The sequence below is a fragment of the Crocodylus porosus genome, unplaced genomic scaffold, assembly GCF_001723895.1.
Source record: "Crocodylus porosus isolate Cpor-Errol unplaced genomic scaffold, CroPor_comp1, whole genome shotgun sequence".
NCBI lineage: Eukaryota > Metazoa > Chordata > Crocodylia > Crocodylidae > Crocodylus > Crocodylus porosus.
In genome coordinates, this window is record NW_017728911.1 from 23,940,730 (window position 1) to 23,963,829 (window position 23,100).

The following is a 23,100-nucleotide window of genomic DNA, read 5'->3' on the forward strand; positions in this document are numbered from 1 at the left end:
GAGGCATGAGGTCACGTAGGCAACAGCCTACTTCAGTTGTTAGGAATGGATGTGCCGAATGACAAATTTGTAGAACCTCAGTAAAAATAATCAAGTGCTACTGAGTTTTCATCATTTGATTCAAAGAGGATGTCTAAGAATATTTAAAGGACTTACTGATGTTCTTTAAAATCAGTTTTTGTTTTAACAAGATACACAGTGGACTTGTTTGTCATATGTGCTTGCTGTATATTTACTATAGGACTCTAAATGTGATTAACAAACTCCTTTATTTATTAATTGTGAATATTTGGTATATGGAGTATTAATCTTTGAGTGAGAATATGAATTAAGGATTTAACTTCATTTTAATTCCCTATATCATAGGAATCAGAACTTTAATATGAAGTATATAACGTAACAGCACAATTTTAGAATTGAAATAAATAATGAACTAACAGTTATGAAGAGGAGAGGTTAATTTTTCTAGAGGTATACCTTTCAATTTGAAGTTGTTTTACTGATATTGCTTTCTACTTGTCATCTCAAAAATAGATCTCTATTGCTCCACTCTAAGTAGAGTCTTTATTGTTCATTTAAAAATAATGAATCTCAGGATTTGTTGTAAATTCTACAATCTACAATTTGTAATGGAAAGACTTCAAAAAGTATGTATTTACTTAAACTGTACAAGATGCATTTTAAAAATATATTTGTCATACATTTGAAAGATGGTCATAGAAAGCGATATTAGTTATGTTGCAAACTAAGCAGATTACCATACTGCATGAATAGCAGAGGTTTGCAGGAATGATAACTGATAACTATGTTTGTTTTACAGGATAGTCTTCAAACTGACTGTAATTTGAGACAGACTAACTCTTGCAGTGGGTTTGCTGAATATCTTGAAAACTCTTTGGCAGGTCATTCGGAACAGTGTAAGTGCAGATTTCTCTGTGGCTTAGTTTTATCCTAAAATTTTATTAATTAAGTCACTAATTCAAGAGGTACTATCAACATAAAATTAGATTTGTCTCTGAAATTTTTTAAAATCTTTTTTGTTACTTGAAATGTGTAAGTTTTTAACATCTTTGAGAGTAGAGGAGTATATATTTTGTTTTCTGAAGGTTTTCTAATTTGTGTATTTGTCTGCATTGTATATGTAGTCAGTTTTCTGCTGTCTGTGAGATTTTTCAGTGTGGGAGAGGGAAAGAATCATTTGTATTTAAGAAAAGGGAAACAGGAGTATAGGGAAAGAGGAGAGTGGGAGAAATATGATAATAAACCAATCAAAATTACAGGGAAATCTAGTGGCAAATGTAATACTAGACCATAACTTACTTTTTTTCAAATGATATATCTGAATGGTTAGTCTTTCCTTTAAACTGTTTCAGATGTGTGTTTTAAGTCCTTTTGTTCTTATATCCTGTACTAATGTCCTATAACTGGGATCAATAGCCTGTGGCCCATGGGCCAGATCTGCCCTACAAAGAGCTTGGATCTGGCCTTCAAAGGTCTGATTCTGGGGAGGTGGGGGTGGGGGGAGGAGAATTTAAAGGGGTCACATTCAATCTGTGATTTAAAGCCTTCTGCTCTGTGCCCTCACAGCCAAATTGGCTATCCCCTGTTTGTGTTCTCCTGCTGCCATAAAAGGTTGCTAACCTGCGTTGTGTAAAACATAGTAGATTCTTCCATGAGATCTGCTTATTCTGGGATCTCAGTGTTTACAATACTTTTTTTACAGATGGATAAAAGGCATGGGAAGGTTCAGTGATTTGCTTAAGGTCATGCAGGCAGTCTGATAGAACCAGCATTGGTACGATATGTGAACTAAGATTGTTTATCTTGTGTCCATATGGAAAACATGCTGCAAAATAATTGGCTAATTTGTGTGCTTTGTGTGGCTAATTTGTGTGTCTTTTTTTTTAGGGGGTATATTATATTACCTCCCTTTCCCTTTATTGTACATGTTTTAAACAATCTTCTGTTTCACACCCGTTTGCTTCTCTTGTCAAGTTATGTTTTTTTTTCTTTTCTAGTATACAGCATGAGTAGAAGGGCATCAACTGAAGAAAGTCATCAAGTAGACTCTAAGGCAGCCTTGCTCCCGGTTTGTACACTGTTGTTAACATTTTTGGCAGAGTGTTGCAGAGTTGTAACTAAAATGCAATATGGCTTTATGTCATATGTACTGCAACTGCATACCAGTTTGTTTAATGGGAGTAATCCTGATAGACTAACTTCAAAACTGTGTTCCTGTGAAAACAGACATTTGTCCAATTTACCAAAATTTTAAGCCCAGTAAGATGAAGTGGAGAACTTCAGAAGGGCCACATTATTTGCTAACCGGAACACCTCTGTAAAATAGATCCCAATCTGCCTGCGTTGCAGCGATATGATGTCACCTCTGCTCATGTGGCCCTTGTTCCCTAAGGAGCTATACGACCCAATGGTTGGCAGTAGCTGGGTCAAAAGGAGTTATAGTTGCAAGTTTGTTGGTAGCATGTGGTTGTGCAGTCTAGGAGGAAAGCAGTATGCAGCTAGAACAAGAACCTGGGAAAAGACAGAAAGATATGGGTTATGTGGAAAGAATAAATCTCACTTTGGAGTGTTCTCTGCTTTGCTGAGAACTGCCATGTATAAGTGTTACATTGCTACTGGAAGAATTGTGATTCTCCTGGTAAAAGTTACAAGCGTTCACTGAATTTCTCCTGGAAAAAAACATGTACCTTCTGGGGAGATCTTCCAGGTTGAGACCTGGAAGATGTCTCTTACAAGAGAGTTCCTCTTGCCAGAATGAACACTTGTTACACTCTCCTCATGGATTGGCTCAGGAGGGAAGCGGGGCAGCAGTCCCTGCCTCTTCTCCAGATCAGACAGTCCCTGATTTAGGAAAGGAGTTTGGGGGGGGGGGGGGGGAACGTGTTTTTGCAGGTCCCTCTGGCTTCCCTTTCTTTCCCTTGCCATCCAGCTGGACAGTGGGGGCAGGGATTGCAAAGCCCCAGGTGCTGGGAACCAGAGCTGGGGAAGTTGTCCTCAAATCTGGTTCCTGTTGTCAGCTGGCTTCCTCATGCTGCCCCTGCTGCCCAGCTTCGAGTGGCAAAGGTATCCTGTGAGGGTGCTCTGAGCCAGATGGAGGGAGCAAGGGATTGAGGAGTGGTTGCTGTCCACCCACTCCCTAGACTGGAGTCCCTAGTTGAGGTGGGGTGAAGTTTGCTAAGCTGCTTCTCTGCTCAGCTCCTGGTTATTGGGACCCAAGCAGAAGAGCAGCTACTCCTTGCTCCCTGCCTGTCAGACTGGAATCCCTGGTTTGAGGGGTTTGTGGGAAGGCTTTGCCCCAGTGCTCAGTCCTTCTGGCAGTAATGGGAGGACAGGAGCAGCTACTACTCCCTTCACTTTCCCCAGGGCAGGATCACCCCAGCCTGTACAGAGCACGTGGAACAGGGGAGAGGGGGCAGTTGCATGGTTGAATGCCTATACTGCTCCCTCTCCTGAAATCTTTTCTAGCGATGGAAGTTTTCCACTGCCAGAAATGAACACCTGTAAATGGCTGGTGAATCAGTAGGGGCCTGTTTTGAGTAGAAAGAAAGATAAAATCAAATAATTAATTTGCCTTCAATGTGTAGTTCAGAGAAACTATGCATTCTTGCACATATTATACTTTTTGGGGGTAAAAACAGTAACTTCTTATTAATAAAAAAGCCATCAAACAGTAATGAATATAATTTCCTTGCATATTGCATCAACATCAGTTTGTTTATATATTATAAAAGCCTAAGTCTGTCTGTCTGTCTGTCTGTAACACTTTATTTGCGTTCTGATTGGCTGACAGAAACAGCCAATCAAAGTTCTCCAAGTATGGGGGAGTGCCGCCATGATTCTGAAGCTGCTCTGAGGACTGGACAGAGGGTGGGGAGCCAAGGCCAGCAGTGCTGCCCTCGGCTCCCCCACCCTGCTCCCTGCAAGCAGCAGCCCTCCATCCCAGTCGGCCCCCTCCCCATCATTCTTGACGGGCATTTGGCGTGTGTGTGTGTGTGTGTGTGTGTGTGTGTGTGTATAAAATCTCACACACATATAAATAAAACCTTTCCTTATGTTATACTATTGTTACTGTATTTAGTGTTTCACTTCAACTACTTGAGTGCTGAGAAATAATACAGTACCTCTACTTTCAGATCTTTCATAAAGACTGTAGTATATGAACTGTAGGAACCAAGTAAACTTTTTTTTGTCCTATAAATACTGTTTTATTTCCTTTTCTTTAAAGGATTGGGTACAAGGTAGACCTTCAAATAGCAGTCAAATGTAAGTAAGTGTTCTGCTCATTAATGCTAGAATTGATCAAATACTTGTGATGCACTCTAGTCTTTTTCTTTAAAAGTTCTGTTACTTTTTGGCATCTGAATTTTCTTGTTACTAATGTCCATATGAGAATGTCTTTAAAACTTAATCTCTATAAAGAAGAAATATATAACATTTTAAAGTCAAAGGGAAAACTCAGGTGCCAGATAGTTGTCAACTATTTTATAATGGATCAAGGCTTAAAATAGCTTTCAGTTAATTTTTTATTTTAATGGGATTCGAGAGCAAATCCATATAACTTGCAATAATTAAACAATAGAAACTAAAGAGTCAATTTTTTTTATTAAGCACTTTAAGAACATTTTTATTTTAATTTGAACTATTGACATCCCTGTGAGTTAAATAGGAAATCAAACCCATGGGCTTGTTTCTATCAAATGTGTGTGGGGTTTTTTTTTGTGTCCTGATCCCATTTACGTTAATGGGTCCACACACATACACCTCCAAGAGCAGCATGTGCACTTCAGTAGAACCATTTGCTTTGCTGTTACTTTTAATAATATATATATTTTTTTTAACATCAGGCTTCCTGGATCCTTGACCAACCTTTTTATTATAAACTCTCCCCTGAAACTGTGCTGTAATTGCTTTTGTTAGCAATTCATCCCATCAAGTTAATTGCTTGTTAAAGCCATAGCTTGACTAATCTGATAAGAGAAATGTAATCTTGTTGTGAACATGTAGTTATCAGTTAAACCCCTCTGTGGGAATTGACTCTTTTAAAGCAAAGTTAATGTGCTGTCATGCATAAAGTGGTGTTTACAGTAAGACTGAGAACATAAAAAACTAAAATGGAAGACTAGTAAGCATTTTTGGGTTTTTTGTAATGTACAATTTTGTACCGCCTCTGAAAAGTAAGGTAAAGCAGTTCTGCAAACCCAATGAATTGACTGTAGATTGGGGCAAGCAACTTTTTGGGCAGAGGGCCACATAACGAGTGTTGGTGAACTGTAGAGGGCCGCATGGGTAATCCTGCCCCTTGGCAGTTACCCTGGCATCTTGGGACCAGAAGTCCCACCTCCTAACCCCTGAACTTTGTCACCAGAAGTCCTTCCCCTTGTGCCCCTGGAAATACTCCTTTTGAGGGGAGGGGTTGCCATCTTAGAACCGGAAAAAAACCAAATTGTACACTAAAACTCAAACACCTACTATAACATATAGAGCTGCACTGATATATTGGCGCCATATTGGATCAGCACCAATAAAATTAAAATTAATGTTATTGGCTATTGGTTTTTTTGGCCAATGTAGCCAGTAATGTCACTGATGAATATAATTCATTGTACCTTCTGGCTGGGGCCTCTGGATGCCATATGCATGCGCACAGCTGCCTGCGTGCATATAGCCAGGAGTGAAGCTGTGCAGCTCATTTGTTCAAGCACCCCTGCCCCAACTTTTAAGTGCTGGGATGCTAATCCCCTGGATGAGCCACCTGCAGCTCTGTCCCGCTTCCTGCTCTGGCCCCGGGTCCCATTCACTGCCCTGGCTGGGCAGTACCTCCTGCCCCTGCCCCAGCCCCACTCCCTCCCTCAATGTGGGGGCCTCGATCTGCTCCCCCCCATGCCACTTCCTCTCTACCAGGTGCTGCGCTCAACGCTGCCCAGCTGCATTTCTGTATATCTGTTATTGGATTGGTATTGGCTGATGTGGCTGGTTAATAATTGGCTTTTGGTATCGGCCAACATCTTTATCAGTGTACTCCTAATAACGTATTATAATGTTATTACAAAAAATATTTTTGTCATGATTTGTGTTTGCATAGTGTATATAGAGGTAATTGCATAATAACTACAAAAATTTTTAGTTTTGTATATTGTAGGGGGAAGGGGGGGGGTTGTGGGAGTAGGATGTGGGTGTGAGGGGGTGTGTGGGGACTCCTGCACTTCTCCCATGGTGCAGCAGCAGGCAGGGCACTCAGGGTGGAGGTGCCCAGTAGGGTGCTGCCGCGGCCAGTGCTGCACATCACAGCAAGGGCTGTAGCCTCCACTGGGCTGTCTGTATGGCTGGCACTCCCCACCACCCGTGCACAGCCCCTGCACTTGCACAGCAGAGAGGAAAGCCCCACATGCTGAGGCCAGGTGCCTTCCTTGCCAGGGCTGCGCAGCACCAGAGACAAACTTCAGGCTCTGAAGCTAGCTGCCTTCCCTGCCCCATGGGGGAAGGTGCCTGCGGCTTCCCTCCCCTGCAGCACAGCTCCTATAGGGAAGTGTGCATGAGTGGTAGGGAGCACTGGTGATATAAGCAGGCATGTGGAGGCTGCACCCCTCAGTGCAGTGTGCAGCACTGCCCAGAGCAGCACCCCACCAGGCACCTGTGCGCTGAGCACCCTCCCTTCTGCTGCCACTGCCTGCTGGGCCTGTGTGCCATAGATGTCATGTGGGACAGTCCCCAAAACCCCACCCTCACATCCACATGCTCCCCACCCCGGCTCTGCGCTGCCTCTGCCCCTTCTCCACCTGTCAGCATGGAGCCCATGCCCACCAGCCCCAGCCAAACACTCCGGGCTCCCTCCCAGCTGTAGTCTCACCCCTGCTGCTTCCCTACCTGCTGCCCGGAGCCAGCAGGAGATTGGGGAAATGGAGCAGGTCCTGGGAGCTGAGGCAGCAGCAGCCCCGCACAGAAACTGCATGCTGGCTGGCTGGGCCCTTCCACCCACAGGATGGGGGCAGACCAATAGGGCATGTTTTTGGGGCTGCATGTACACATGGGCACCTTGCTCATGGGTGGAAGGGCTAGACGGGGCACAACTTGTTGGAGGGCCCCACAAACTGGATGAAAGTGCTTGGTGGACCAGATCTGGCCCCCAGGCCATATTTTATCTGCCCCTGCTCTAGGCTGATGATGTATCAAAATCAAAAAGCACTGGACTAGCAATCCATGGCTCCAAGACACCATATTTTCAATTAAATCTCCAATATTTTCATGGCAACAAGAAAAAAAATAACCTTGAGGTTGATTGGGAGAACAAAATTTGATGTTGTCTGCAGTGCATTATTTGCTCATTATGGGCCCTTAGGCAACAATAAAGTTTTGAGGTCTGCTATAAAAGAGAATGCAAAAATGTAGTGATCTAAAAGCAATTTTAAGTACTTTTGCACTCTCCTCTGTCCCCTATAGGCCTTCTGATGAAGATGCTTTGAATGGTAAGATTTTTTTTTTGCTGGAATGTAATCAAGTTAAGAGGCACTTCCAACATGCCATACATTCTGTATTTCTGTACGAGACTTCAGTGCTTGATAGTGGAAAGAAACTGTCCAGTGTTCACTACTGAAATGTACAAAGATGAAAATTAACCAGAATATGATAAATATTTTTTCAAGTTAAAAACAGGTTTTCTGAATTTGGAAAGCAGTGGCTAATAGAAAAGAACTATTTTTTTTCTTATCATGGAATAAATGTATATTTTGGAGGATGTGGATAAACATAAAACTTGTAAGAGAATTAAATTATACTGGCTTATGCTCTACCAATTTAACTGTTATATCTGTCCACTTCCGTACTAATAAGTGAAACTAAGCTACTGTAACTTTTTAAATCCATTTTGTTCATATTTTAAAGTTATTAAGGCTAATGACAGATGTCACATTTGTTCCATGATGAGACATTTTTTCCTGGGGCAAAGCACAGTCATTCAGGCTTCCATTCAGTTTCCTAGGAGAAGTATGAAAAGGCTCACAGTATAAGGACTATGAACATTTTACCCCAGGATATCGCAAAGTATGTCTAAATGGTTGTCCTGGGATTGCATCATTAAATTGTTCTTCTCCCAGCACTTTTCCTGTATTTGTCTGAGCACAAATACTATATCTGTCATGCCTCTGCTTGCTCTGAAGCCACATTGGCTCTCCAGGAGGACCTTTTCTGCTGTGGCAGGCACAAGCCTGTTGAGGAGGATTTTAGCTAGAATCTTACTGGCGATGGACAGAAGGGTGATCCCTCTGTTGGAACAGTCTGACTTGTCACCTTTAGTCTTGTACGGGGTCACGACTACAGCATCACACAGATCTTGTGGAATTTTTCCCTGCTCCCAGCAGGCTATAAAGAGTTGGTGGTACTTGGAGTGTAGAGCAGGATTGCCATATTTCAAGGCTCCAGGTGGAATTCCATCAATTCCTGGGGCTTTGTTGCCTTTTATCTGGTCGATGGTAGTGAAGGTTTCTTCCAGTGCAGGACGCTCATCTAGTTCCTCCTTAATAGGCAGTTGCTTGATTCAGTTGATGGCAGACTCATGTACTGTGCATTCAGTGCTAAAAGAGAGTTTGAAAGTGCTCAGACCATTGGTCCATGACAGAGCCTTTGTCAATATGTAGGGTCCAGCCATTAGAGCCTCAGTGGCCTTTGGGTCAGGAAGGTAGAGCTGTAGGCAGATTTCAGTGCTTTGTAGAAGCTTCTGATTTCTTTATCAGCATATAGTCATATTCTTTCCGCAAGATTAGTCCACCATTCATTTTGGACGTTGCGCAGTTTCTGCTGAAGGTTGTTACATGCCTGGCGATAAGCTGCCTTTCTCTGTTGGCTAGTTGGCTGTACAAGAAGGGCTTGATGAGTGGTCCTCTTTTTTGTGAGCGGGACTTGGATGTCTGTCATTTTCATCAAACCGTTCTTGATTTCTGTTAGCACTGAGCCCAATGATCTCCTGGGTGGTCTCCAGGACTACTGACTTGATGTGTTTCCAGAGTCCATTGAGTGAGGTGTTTGCAATATGGGCTTGACTTGTAAGCTTTGATTTGAAGTGTATTTGAAATTTTTGTTGGCAAGATTGATTTTGCAGCTTGGAAACATCAGATTTCTTGTGGGGTTGCCCCTGTGCTTGGGCTGAAGCTTGAGGTGGAAGGACAACTTTGAGCAAATGAGTCAGTGGTCAGTATAGCAGTCAGCACTAGGCATGAGTAATGTGCAGGACATCCCCAATATCATTCTGATGCACCAAGATGTAATCTATCTGGTGCCAGTGTCTGGAGCGGGGACGCATCTAAGTGGTTTTAATGGTTTTTCTGCTGGAACTGGGTGCTGCTTATTGCCATATGCATTTCTCCACAATTCCAGAAGTAAGTGTCCGTTGTATTACCATTTCCCAATCCATGTCTTCCAAGCATGCCTTTCCATGCTAGATAGTCACTGCCAATTCTTGCATTAAAATCACCCATAGTGATAATCCTGTCTTTGGACGGTATTTTCTGGATGAGATTGTAGAGGTCAGTATAGAATTTAAGTTTTTCAACTGTATCTACCAGGAGGGTTGGGGCATACGCATTGATAATGGTGGTATGCTGCTGGTTATGTGAAGGAAGGCATAGGGACAGGATGCAGTCAGAAAGACCAATTGCTAAGTGTTGTGGAAGCAATGGAGATCCTGGAATCAATGGAAAATCTTATCAATAAGCCAGCACCTGAGAGATGTCTCTCCATCTGCAATTTACCTGACAAGTAGAGGGTGTAACCAGCACTGTGTTCTGTTAAGCTGCCTTGTTCTGAGACGCGCATCTCATTCAGGGCTGCTATATTGATATCTAGCTTAGCTAGCTCATGGGCAACCAAGGCTGAGAGTCACTGAGGGTGGGTGCCTGCTATCTTCAGAGTCCAGGGTTGAAGTTTTTGTTTCCCTTTTTATTGTAATTTGGCCACTTTGAAGATGACTGCTGACTGTAGTGATCCAGCTGGGTAGTAGGGAGACTAGCATTTCTTTAGGCCCCCTTTTCTAGGCCCTTCTCCTGTTTAGGAGTGAGCACTGCTATCCTTCAAAGAGGCTGTTTAGATGCTCAGGTGCTGCTGGGTGATGACATCGTCTCCAGGTCATCATTGGTGCGACCTGTACTCCTGAGATGCCTGCATGCAGGATTGGGACTGCGGCTGCCAGTGTCATCCTACACCTGCTATTTTCGCCATGCTCCCAGCGCTGTAGGACTTGAGGGACTTGTTTCTTTCCTGTCTGCGCATGAAGCTTTAAAGTGGAGTGCAGTTTGCACTGACAGGCCCAACACTTTAGGTCTGAAACTCGTGTGCTGTGGCCTAGCAAACTAGGACAGTGGCAGAGAGATCTCCAGGCTGTAGGTTTAGTTGCAGAGTATCCTTCTCCTAGGTACATTGCCAAACCGGAGCTAAAGAGCTCCACCTAGCCTAGTTATTTGGTTGCTGTTTGTCTGGAACCTCACCTTTGACCTTGTTGCCATGGGAGATCCTACTAGGAAAAAATTCACTCCCTGGATCGCAGCCTTGTTGTGGTGGAGAGGCTTGCGTGTCCTGATGATCGTGAAAGCAATGCTGTCTGGATAGGTGCATAAATCACAACACTCCCACTTGCAGTACTCCCAAGTAGTAAGTCTCCCGATCCCTTTTTAAATAGTATAAATATAAAATTTCTGTCCACAGCCTATTTAAAAAAAATGTAGTGGGGAGGGGAGAGCAGGTTTAATTTGTATTCTTGCTTCCAAAGTTCTCAAATTATATTTTGTATGCAGGAGGATTTTATGTATGCATGTACAGTATATAATCCGTCTTCTGTTTCTTGACTTTTGGTAGGTATTGCTTCTCCTTTTAAGCCAATAATGGATATCAATTACTACTACTCAGGTTAGTACCTTAAAACTTAAAGTTAGAGTTTAATAATGGCCTTTTATTAAGTCTTGGTCACTTTCTGATTTTTGTAACCTTTTTCTTTACAGCTGTAGAAAGAAATAATTTGATGAGGTTATCACAGAGCATTCCGTTCACTCCTGTGCCTCCAAGAGGTAAGAAGCATAATCTTGGGGAGAAAGTTTACCCCGAGGGTGTAAGGTTGGCTCATGTTTGTCTTTAGCAAATGTTAAGATTATTTTCATGCAGAATGTCAAGGCCCAACTTGAGCGAGTTATTTTGGTAACATAGATTGCAAAAAAAATAGGTTATAGCCCAATGCAGAAGTCTTGTGTCAGTGTCTTGCGAGACATGCAGAAATGCAAACTTTTTTATACTATCCCTTAAGAAATGCAGCTTATTTACTTAAAGAGGGGCCTGTATTAGCTTAGTTTTAGTAGTCTTTGGTGGGGGGGAGGAGAAAGAGGAGTATTTAGTTTTTATAGTAAAGTACACTAAAACACTGATTTTAGTGTAATGGAGCTTTAATAACTGACACTTCCTGCCTTGTTTTGGATATTTTATAAAGCACCATTCTTGTGGTATTGGGACATGCATAATGTGGCTTGAACAGGGTCACTAATATTTTCTTTAATAACAAAGTTCCGATTCTCTGCTTTTGCTTTTAAGAAAGAAGTTGGAGAAGGGGGGTCTGCCAGTTGGCTAAAACTCCAAGATTACAGCAGGGTAGGCAAGGTTTTTGGCCAGAGTGCCAGAAAAACTGCAGTGTCTGCCTTGTAAGATGCCAGAGTGTGGCATGCCAGAAAAACAGAAATGGGGGGGGGGTGTACATGGCAGGACGCACTGCATATTAATATAGTTAATAATCATAAAGGTGCCTATTTTAACAGTAAATACCAGGCTTTCTAAAAATTCTAAACCTGGCGACAATAAATAAAACTTCATATACTACCTATGTTGTTGTGTATTCTTTTTTTTGTTAAGCATATTGTGATGAGAGAGAGGAAAAAAGGAAGAGAGAAGAGAAGAAATAGAAAAAAGAAGGGAGAATAAAAGAGAGAAGAGAAAAGCATTAACCACCTGGGGATAGTGTGGCAGGGGGCAGAGTAGGCCTTAGGTCATGAGGACCCCACGTCTTTCTCCTCTTAGTTCACTGACCTCACCTTGGCCTTAAATGGTAGGTAGAATAGAGAGAGAGACAGGGGTTGGCACCTGATTGTCTTTGGCCTTTACAGTGAGGCTTGGAAGATCACATTCTGGATCTTCCCATGGTTCCTCCACCCCCACACCATGCCCACACCTTTCCAGAGAGATGTTGCCATGGTAGATGTTGTTTCTTTAAGGATACGCTTGCTTAATTGTTTAAAATAGATGCTCTGTATTCACTACCATAAACAAGTACAAATACTCTCAAGTAAAAAAAATCTTTTCTTAGTGGCTACCTTGGCCCTGCTTCTGACAGCTGAGTTTGGTGATGTTAGGCTGGTAGCTGGTTGTTATCAGACACAAACATGAATCGAAATCATCAGTTGTCAGGTGGTTTCTCATAGGACTGAGTATGGTTTTCATTTGTGAAAACACTTGTTCACAGCAATAAGTAGATCCAAATGCAGACAGCAAGGCAAAAGTTACTTTTTTCATGAAGACATACTTTTCAGGAAAAGAAGACCAACATGCTGTAATCTTGACTTGCCAGTCCCTTTCATTCTCAAGTTTCCCTTGCAGCAGTTTGAACTTTGATACCCAGATGTATTGCTGAGCTCTTAAAGTCAATCAATTTCAATTCAAATTATTCGTTGTTCATCCACTGACAGTACTGCAGTTCTATGTCACTTTCCATAATACTGTCAGGGTTTACAAGAAATGAAAACATGGGATCTCTGTTGCAAAAATCTTGGAATCATCTTGTGAACTCATCTTCCAGCTTTCCTATGTAGTTGCATGTATCCCTAGTGTTCAATTGATGCTGCTCAGAATGGAGTTTCAGGCTGGGGAAGTAACGGAAGGCAGACATTTCAGTATCTTCTCTGAAAAAAAGACACCTTATCACAGAAAACTTTCAAGTCTTCATACAACTGAAGGATGGTTTTCTGTGTTCCTTGTAACCTAGTATTCAGATTGTTTAAATGTGATGATGTCTGCCAAAAACATCAGTTTTGTTAGCCATCTGTCATCAGTAAGGTCTGCATATTGCTGACCACTTTCCTCAAGAAACAGCTTGATGGATTCGAGATAAGCAACAAAGCACGTGAGCATGTTACCTCCACTCAACCAGTGTACATTACTGTGCAGCACTAAATCTCCATATGCAGAATTTATATAATTTAAAAGTTCATGGAATCTCCTGTGTGTCAAAGAGGAGCGGACCATCAAAAAGTTGACAAGTTTCACAACCATTGTCATGATTTCATTTAAATCAGAAGATAAGATCTTAGCACAGAGGCTCTCCTGACGAGTAATGCAATGGAAACTTACAAGAGGACGTCCAGTTTCAGTTTCCAGAAGTTTTAGAAATCCTGCTGTTTTACCTGCCATTGCAGGTACACCATCAGTAGTAACAGAAAACACTTTGTGCAGGTCAGTTTGTTCCTGTGTGACAAGATCTTTGACAGTATTAAGTATATTGTTGGCCTTTGTTGTGCTATGCATAGCACTCAAAGAAAATAATTTCTCTCAAACTTCCCCAGAAATAAAATATTGAACAATTATAGCAAGATGGGGGGGATATTCTTTGTCTGTGCTTTTATCCAGTACAAAGCTCATCACATCACAAGCATGGGGGACTTGAGTAACTTGCCCATGAGAAAAGAGTATTTCTAATTACAAAACTAGAAAAGCTGCCGGTCTGTTTTTTTTGTTTTTTGTTTTTTAAATGAATCAACAGCTTTTCTAATGGATTCACATTTGTCTGCTTCATCGACTCCAGAAAACTTGGCTTCATGCTTGGTTATGAAATGGCACTGGATGCCGGAAGTACAAGATACCGCACTTTTGCTGCACAGACTACAAGCAACATGTTTCCCTTGCTGCAGAAAACCACACAATTCTCTCCATGCTGGCTGAAACTTTCAAATATCTAACTTTGTTTTTTTATTATCCGTAGTTGCGTATATGTATGCCTTCTAACTGTAAAATTTCCTGAAGTTCATGCAGGGCAAACAATGTAAACAGGCAAACAGAAAGCAGAAAATTAGAATTTAATTATTTGAAGTGCTTATAAATCTGGGTAAGTATTTCCAAGAAGGCAATCAGAGAGCAGAAAAACACACAAAAAAGTGAGCAATATGAAATGTTGAAATCTTGGAATACAAAGTAGAGAGGTCAAAATAAACTGAATATGAACTGTTTTAAGAAAGTAAAAAACTGAAAAATATGAACTGGTTCGAGAGAGTGAAAAACTGAATAAGAAATGATTTAACAGAGCAAAATAAACTGATTAATGTAAACTGGCTTGCGAGAGAGCAAAAACTGATTATGAAATTTAACAAAACCAAATAAACTGAATAATATGTAATGTTAAACTCTCAGAAATCAGCACCAGCACCAACAGGCTGCTGAGCCCTGCGGCCCAGAGACACGTGCTTACCTTGTATGCAGAGCTGTCGCCCACCCTGAGCCCGCAAAGGCGTGTGACATCAGCCTTTTCCCGGGGGCGGGGGGCTGGACTATGCCAGGCCAGGAGTCTCGACCCCTTCCAGTGTTGACACTGCTGCCTGCCCCACGCAGCTGAGCCTGGAAAGGTGCAGTGCTCCCCGTAGGGCCCTGCACCAGCTTCTTCCCAGTGGAGGGGCTGGTCTTAGAGCTGGCGGGAATGGGTCGGACGCACCTGTGTGGGGAGGTGGCAGCAGCAGTGCTGGAAGGGGTGGAGTGTCCCAGCCTTGGCCCAGCACTCCCCTCCCCTCCCCTCCACCAGGAAGAGGCTGGCGCGGCCTGTGCTGCAGAGCTCTGGCATCAGCTCAGCATTCTCAGGGTACATATACATTTCAGAGCAGATGGTGGGGGAGTGGCACGGGTTCTGCTGCCTCAGGCCCCTCCCCTGCTGTCCACTTTGAGGTACATGTGCAGTTGCCACCAGCATGATGCTTGTGCACCTCAAAGTGGATGGCAGGGGAAGGGCCTAGGGCAGCACAACGCCGGTCCCTACCCTACTGTACATGTGCTGAACAAAATAGCTTCATGTCCTATGCTCTGGCACGTGCTGGGGGTTGCTGACCCTGGTGTACAATATTTACTTGAATCCAAGATGAGGTCATTTTAAAAGTCCCTTGTCTTGTATTTGAATACAAGTTTGGGGGGGGCAGCAGGGGGCAGGCAGTTGCGTGCAGCATTTCTAACTCCAGCCCAGAGTCTGAGTCTGCTGCAATTGCTTGCCCACCTCACTGCAGCCCATGCCTCATCCCCTACCCCCACTGCTTATCCTCTGGCTTTGGGGCATGAAGCACATGGTTGCTCTAGCCTCATCCTGGCCATGCGATAGCAGTTGCTGTGGTGCCTGGCCCCAGCTGCTGCCAGCATTGACTGGGGCTTTATCTGGATCTGGATTTAGATCTGGATCTGGAGAGTAAGCAGCAGTGGAGAAGGGTAGAGGCTGTGGGGGGGCAGGGGGGAGACTAGCAGCAAGGGGCACCAGACAAGGGTGGGCAAGACGAGAGCTGGGGGCAAGCCACTTGACTCCCCTGCCACTGCTTGCCCTACTGCAGCAGTGGTGGAGAACAAATGTAAGACAATCCTCCAATAATTAGATTCTTAACATGGAAAATTCTAACAAATATATAAATTTTCCACATGTAAAGTACAATTATGCAGGGGGGTCATCTTAAATTCAGAGTAATCTTGGATTTGGGTAAATGCAGTAATACTATATAAGAGGCAAGAATTTTTGTGGGTGATCTCTTTTATTGAACCAACTGGATAATTGGGAGGGACATAGACCAGCTTTCTGAAACCTGAGGAAGGGCACAGCGTTACCCAAAGTATGTCAATGTCCCTCTCAGGTATCCGGTTGGTCCAATAAAAGATATCACCCGCAAAAATCCTTGCCTCTCACGTTTTTCCTATAACACCATGGCTAAAACATTACCACAACACTACCAATATCATATTTTCAATTTAACATCTTGATTATCCCAGCATAAGGGTTGCTTAGCATTTTGCAGCATGGTTTTAATCAAACTTTTAAAAATAAATTGTAATGTATTGTAATCTCATATTATAAAACATCTTATTCTATATTGCAATTTTATAGGTGAGCCAGTCACTGTGTATCGCCTTGAAGAAAGCTCACCCAACACCTTGAACAACAGCATGTCTTCCTGGTCACAGCTAGGACTCTGCGCAAAAATTGAATTTTTAAGTAAAGAAGAGATGGGTGGTGGTTTACGTCGAGCTGTTAAAGTAGTATGCACGTGGTCAGAATATGATATCTTGAAATCAGGACATCTTTATATCATCAAATCTTTTCTTCCTGAAGTTGTGAATACTTGGTCGAGCATCTACAAAGAAGACACGGTGTTACACCTCTGTTTGAGAGTAAGTCATTTTTCATTCTTGTCAATCAGTAGACAAAGAGAGGCAGTATATATTAAAAGGTAAAAAACACACTGCTCAAGCTAGCATATTCTCTGATTTTTAACTTGTAGAAGGAATTAAAACAAGCATGTATTTGTACACACAATCTTCAGAGAGATGGCTATAAATCTTCCTGCTGCATTTTGCTCTCAAATTTCCCCCTTTGTTAATTTAACGTAATGATGACATACGGGCTTTTAATTATAGGAAATTCAACAGCAGAGGGCAGCACAAAAGCTCACATTTGCTTTCAATCAGATGAAGCCTAAATCCATTCCATATTCGCCAAGGTAAGTATCTTTAAATGCTTGTTTACATCCTGTATACTTTCATAATATATTAGTTTGGAACAAAAATGTCCAAACGTTCACTTGTGAATACATCTTTGGGGAAATATCTTTTCCTAATCATATCAAGTAAGGACTCATAAATGTCGTAATTTAGATAACTTTGTATTTTATGATGTATGAAGGTTTAATGATTGGTTCAGAGGTTCAAGGTAGCTACCATGTAATTACATTATATTGTTCCAGAAATACTTACGTGTTATGTTCTTTTTAAGGTTCCTGGAAGTTTTCTTGTTATATTGCCACTCAGCTGGACAGTGGTTTGCTGTTGAAGAGTGCATGACTGGAGAGTTTGGAAAATACAACAATAACAATGGTGATGAAATAATTCCAACAAACATGCTAGAGGAGGTCATGCTAGCTTTCAGCCACTGGACTTATGAATATACAAGAGGGGAGTTGTTGGTACTAGATTTGCAAGGTAATATTCTTTCTTTGAAATTGAGCCCGGGGACAGTTCATTTTAAATTTAATCTGTATTAGCAATTTAATGAATGATTTTTAATAGTCTTTGTAGCATTATATAAAAATAAGCTTAGCTCTACTTCATGTGATTCTAATGCGAGTGTAGCTGACGTGCCATTACAGTATTCTTGAAAACTCTTTGGGTTTCTTTATTTAGATTTATATGCTGCCTTGACCCTCCCCCCGCACCTCCCCCAAAAAAGGCTAAGTAAGGGTGGCTTAAAATAAATAAGGTATCTCAGTTCAACATTTTTTTCTTTTTTAAATTTTCCACATTAAAAAGAATTCACACTGACTCTTGGTGGGGTCTCCAAAGCAAAAACTAATATACAGTATACTAAATTTATTTTTAGTTGCCTGACAGACTCAGAATCTCTCATAAACAGAACGTCTTCTTTCGTTTGGGCAGCATTCTCCTTCTGTAGGAAGGCTTCTGCAAGGCCTAGCATGGTGATTCTCAACCAGGGTGCTGTCAGCAACCTGGGGTACCCTGAGATCCTTTCAAGGATGTTGTGGGGTGCCACTCATTGTTAGCATTATTAGGTTTGCAACCATGATTCACTAGATTACATACAAGTAACCATAGTGTCAACAACATTCAGACTTGCTATGGTCTTTCTGAGTTTTGTGCAACAGAAGAATTGCTCTATTTAATTTGTCTGTAGTCAAAAAATGAGTGAAAAACAAGAGCTGGCATTTTCTGAAGAGTTCATTAAGTCTGTTGAGGGGTACCTTGAGTCTAACAAGGTTGGGAACAATTATAAACTTTTAGAATGAGGCTGATATGAGAATTATTTAAGTGCTTGGGCAGGGACCTCTGCATAAGAGTGTATTGCATCCCATATATTCTGAATTCTTTCTGCCCATATATGCCTTGTGAAATTGTAACTGATAATACCAAGGATTTGAAGCATAATGCATCTAAATGTACTATCACATATAACTTTTTTCATGTTCTGTGTGAAGGTGTAGGTGAAAATTTGACAGATCCTTCTGTTATAAAGGCTGGAGAAAAAAGGTAAGATTAATAGGTTTTGTGTTTTTGCTTTTGTTTTTTTAATTTACTTGAGGACACCATACATGCAATATTTACGTGTACTTTATTTTTAAAGGTCTTATGATATGGTGTTTGGTCCAGCCAATCTAGGAGAAGATGCAATCAAAAACTTCAGAGCTAAACACCACTGTAATTCCTGCTGCAGGAAACTTAAACTTCCTGGTAAGAGGCTTTTTTCTTCTTACCATGCACTGTGGTTATTGCACAATGGAAATTAGATAGCTCAAGAATGTGGAAGAGTAGTAAGTAGTTCTGTTTTGGAATAATTTTTTTCCTAAAAAATTGTTTTCAAAATTTGTAAATGAAAAATGATAGCAATTTTTCATGTTAAACTAAGGAATATATAGTACTTATTGTTGTCTTCCTGAATATTTAGTCCCTAAGGGAATATCAGTGAGTAATTGGAGCTGGGAAAACTACATTAGATTTTAGAGGACATTGTAGGGAAGCGGTTGGTCAGTGGTGGGAACAAGGGCTTGGTGATCTAGTAGGTCCTCCCATCTCTTATGATTTTATATTACATTTACACACAAACTGCAAAACCAGAGTCAAAATTCTAAAAAAAAGGATGATCCATCCAGTGGCATATGATGGCTTCTCTTTGACTTGGTCTGAATAATCAATACTGCTTCATACAGATTGTTAGGAGAACATAGTATATGGCACCTGTGAAAAAGTTCAGTAAAATTTATTTGCTTAAAACAGACCATTGTTTTTCTTGCCACAATCCACTTCAGCTTTTCACTTTCTGCAATAAGTATAGCACAAGTCTCTTTTACTTTGCAACCTTTGTTTCATTTCTTTCGCAGACCCTTCCGGTATGTATGAGGCAGGGGTCCTATAGAAAAAGTGATCATGAAACTAAAGATTGTATTGTAGCACATACAGCACATATATCAGCGGTGGGCAAAATGCAGTCTGGGGGCCAGATGCGGCCCACCAGGCCATTCTATCTGGCTTGTGGGGCCCCTAAAAAATTTAGAAACTTAATATTTATCCGTCCTGGGCTGCTTGTCATGTGGCCCTCGATGACTTGCCAGAACTCAGTAAGCAGCCCCTGACATATATTAACATGGGGGGTCAGATTTAGGTCGCATAGATATCCTTGTAAGATGCATACACTTCTAGTCTTTCACTCTGCAGTATTTGATATCCTAATTTAATTTCTCTATTTGATGTTAAGAGCACATTTAGAAAACGTTTTATATACATGGCTCTTTAAATTTAGGAAAGATTTTCAGACTGTATTTCTTATTTAAACCAAAAAAACCCTTCTTCCTCTCCTTCCCTGCTCCCCCTTTTGACATGTAGATCTGAAGAGGAACGACTATACACCTGACAAAATCATATTTCCTCAGGATGATTCACCAGAATTGACAATTCAGCCAGGAAGCTGCACCAAAGAATCAGAATCAACTAATTCTATTCGTCTAATGCTGTAATGACATGACCAAATTATTGGCTTCACTTAAACTTTACAAAATGTCATAAAGTTGTCACTTACTATTCTCCACTAAAATTTAGTTATATTAGATGAAAGAGATATCAACATAAGGAACTATATATTTTAAGTGGAATTTTGATGGACAGTCTATCAGCTAGGAGACCTGACAACTTGTGGTAACCACCTATGGATAATAGCTGGCAGCTGGTCATTTTAAAGGTTCAGTAATGACAACCATTTATGATGTGTTTTTAAAAGAGGCTTTTTAGCAGAAGCTTTATCTTTAATTTTATTTTGGTTTAGTGGAGGATCTTTTCTCTCATCCTGTGGTGCAATATACCCTTGACCAAAAGAATTTTGGGGGTCTGCTATTTTAAGGCAAAATGTCTGTTTGGCAGGTGGTTGACGGTCAACCAGCCAAAAAAAAAAAATGAAGAAAACACCCTTCCTCTTAATGTTAGATGATTCCCTGAGAACTTACAGAGGTATCCCACTAATGTTTTCTCACTTGATGCTGTATGTATTTCATCTGACCCTTTGGAAGGGAACAGATCCAAAGGAACTAGATTCAGTGCCAGTAGGCTAAGGTTGAAGGCAGAAATTGATCTATTCCAATAGCGTTTGTCTCCTGAATCGGGATTTAGCTTCACAGGTGTGAAGCCTGCTTTTGTGGAATAGAGTTGTAATAGTGCACAGTGAAATTTCTTATTTTATACATTTCAGTTTTATCAAGTCACTGTCCATTAGTAACAAATAAAGCCATGGTAGACTGGTATAATCACATTATATAGAAGAAAGTAGAACGTACTGGTCCAAATAAGTTGCCTTGTAAGAAAACAAGTTGGGGAGGTGTTTGTTTTTTCTTGTATGTAGTGACTGCTTCAGAATTTATGCCTTCCAAAGATCTCATAAAAACAGTATATCAAAGCTGAATGTACACATGAACCTTTAAATGTGTTTAAAATTGTGTAGAAACATCTTTAATGTTATGTTATTTGTGGTACTTATTTTAAAAAAAAGGCTAGGGTTGGATTAGCATTATGTAAAGTATGGGAAATTGCAATGCACCTTTACGCCAATAAAATGTAATTTAACTGTCCCAAATATTGATGAGAATTCAGCAAGAAAAACCTGTTGTCCACCTGAAGGTTCATGCTGCGATATTTTTTTTGTTTGGTTTTTTGTTACATAGGTACTAATTTGTAATTTTTAATTGAAGGGCAATATAAAGCTCTGTAAATTTTTTTTATTCAGTAGTGTATCTTATAGATACAGACCTAAGGCACGAACACACTAGCTGTTTAAATGGTGTTTTATGTTGATGGGGGGAAAGGAAGGTGTATTAAAGATATAATAGTGTATACATTTTGTATATCATTCAATCTTTAAAGAATCTGAAATAAATTTATTCTTGTTTACAGATTTCTATTGTCCATCCTTCCTTCCCTGAGAGAAATAGTTTAAAGTTACACTGGAGAAATTTGAATAACTATGCAGGAACATAAATTTCCATACTAGTTCAGATACGTTATCCATATTTTGAGGTATCGTTTCTTGTTCATGATGACCAATGCTAGAGGCATGAAGAAGGTATAAAAACTCGCCTGCTGAATATTTGTGCAATAACTTGAGTAATTAATAAATATAAGCATAAATATCTTCAGCTACTTAAAATGTTTAATCAGAATTAGGAAAACATTCCATAAAGGTTATCTGTGTCCTTGTTTTATTGCCATTGCGTAAGCTTGAGAATCGGTTTTAATATATGGAGAATACATTACATACTTTTAGTCTTAAATTTCAATTCTTATATAGATATATTCTTCAGCAAACAAAATCAGCAGTTAATGGAACAGATAAGGCCAACTTTTGCAGTTCAGTGGAATTCCTATAATGAATATTTTACTATCCTGAAAGGACACACCACAACATTAAGATTATAAAACAGAGCAGTTATTTCAGGGGAAGAATAGAACTTTTATAGATATAACCTACTTGAAAGCCTGCATAGCATTTTCAACATTTGACAACACGGTTACTTATACACCTACAGCTCAGGTTGTAAGTGTACATGTACATCCCATACATCCTGCTGGCTTGGATTCAGATTTGTGCCATAAGACTCAGGTTTCAGTCAGAAATGTCAAGTAAACCGAAAATTAAAAGCAAACAAACAATCCCTCCCCCAACATTTCATAATCTTAATCCTCCTTGAGGTCAACATAAAAATCCTAAAATGTAATTTTCTTAGGTCAAGTCATTTAAAATGTCATGTCAAAAATAGCAGAACTTTTTTTTTTTTTTCAGTGGACAGCTTTCCTTTTTTATATTTTGTTTAAGTGTAAAATATCTTGCCCATTACCCTTAAATTTTCTAAAATAACTGTCACTTAGAAAACAATTGACATTCCTTGGAATTCACTTGGTAAAGACTTGAATTGAAACCTAGTGGCACTCTTAACAGCAAAAAGGCTACTCTTTCCCCCTGGCTAGAGGAGAGTCACAGAGGTTTTCTTAGCCCAGAAAAGTTTCACAAAACATCTGGGTTGAGGTTTTTACCTCTAATATCAGATCCTACTCTTGGCTATTCATTGTAACCTTTAATATATCAGGTAAAATGGGTTATAGAGGCATCAAAAAGATAAGGTTAAAGAGGACCGTTCTGAATCATCCGAGGAAAAAAAACAAACCAGTTACATTAGTATATTCTTAAATGCTGGTTTAAATATAAAGCATACCTTTCAATATCTTGCATAGGCTCAATAAAATTTATTGAATGAACTCAGTTTGGCTTTTAAAAAAACAAATAAAAATAAAGTAACAACATAAATTAAGTCCTTCTTGTATGTGATTATGGAATAACTGGAATTGTTAGTAATCTTTATCTCGGCTTCCTCTGAGGAAGTGCCAACTCATTTCCTGTAACATGAATTGTAACTCGTGGTAGAATTGATTTATTAGGCCAACTAGATTTTTGCAAAAAAGATTATTTAAGAGCAAGCTTCCAGGCACAAGCACCTTTCTTCAGGCACTGGAGAAAAGATTGTAAAAGTTCTCCTGGGTAGAAATGAAATATAGGAGAGTTGAAGATGTGGTAAAAATCTGTTTGGAACAGTTCATTTCATATGCAGATTAGACTCAAAGAGAGGCTGTTTACCTCAAAGAACACTTTCAGACAAACTTTCAATCATATCAGTCACTGAAATGCAACAGAGACGGTAAGGGGTTTTCCTTGCAGTACTTCAGTGTCGACATATGCCGGAGTAAAGTACACTCCAGCTATGCAGTCACAAATACGTAAAGGGG

At 40.5% G+C, this 23,100-nt stretch overlaps 1 protein-coding gene across 2 annotated transcripts in view; it reads left to right on the top strand.

Annotated features, from left to right (window-relative positions):
• TRPM7 (transient receptor potential cation channel subfamily M member 7) overlaps nt 1-21,217 on the top strand; it is a 109,628-nt gene extending 88,411 nt beyond the window's left edge. For both annotated transcript variants that reach the window (XM_019533661.1, XM_019533660.1), the window contains exons 29-40: nt 821-917; nt 2,019-2,089; nt 4,247-4,284; nt 7,459-7,484; nt 10,861-10,911; nt 11,004-11,069; nt 16,160-16,443; nt 16,690-16,772; nt 17,045-17,250; nt 18,261-18,312; nt 18,407-18,513; nt 19,663-21,217. In XM_019533661.1, the coding sequence (XP_019389206.1) occupies nt 821-917; nt 2,019-2,089; nt 4,247-4,284; nt 7,459-7,484; nt 10,861-10,911; nt 11,004-11,069; nt 16,160-16,443; nt 16,690-16,772; nt 17,045-17,250; nt 18,261-18,312; nt 18,407-18,513; nt 19,663-19,793 (1,212 nt within the window). In that variant the 3' untranslated portion in view covers nt 19,794-21,217. The remainder of the gene's footprint in view (nt 1-820; nt 918-2,018; nt 2,090-4,246; nt 4,285-7,458; nt 7,485-10,860; nt 10,912-11,003; nt 11,070-16,159; nt 16,444-16,689; nt 16,773-17,044; nt 17,251-18,260; nt 18,313-18,406; nt 18,514-19,662) is intronic.
• The last annotated feature ends 1,883 nt before the right edge of the window (nt 21,218-23,100 follow it).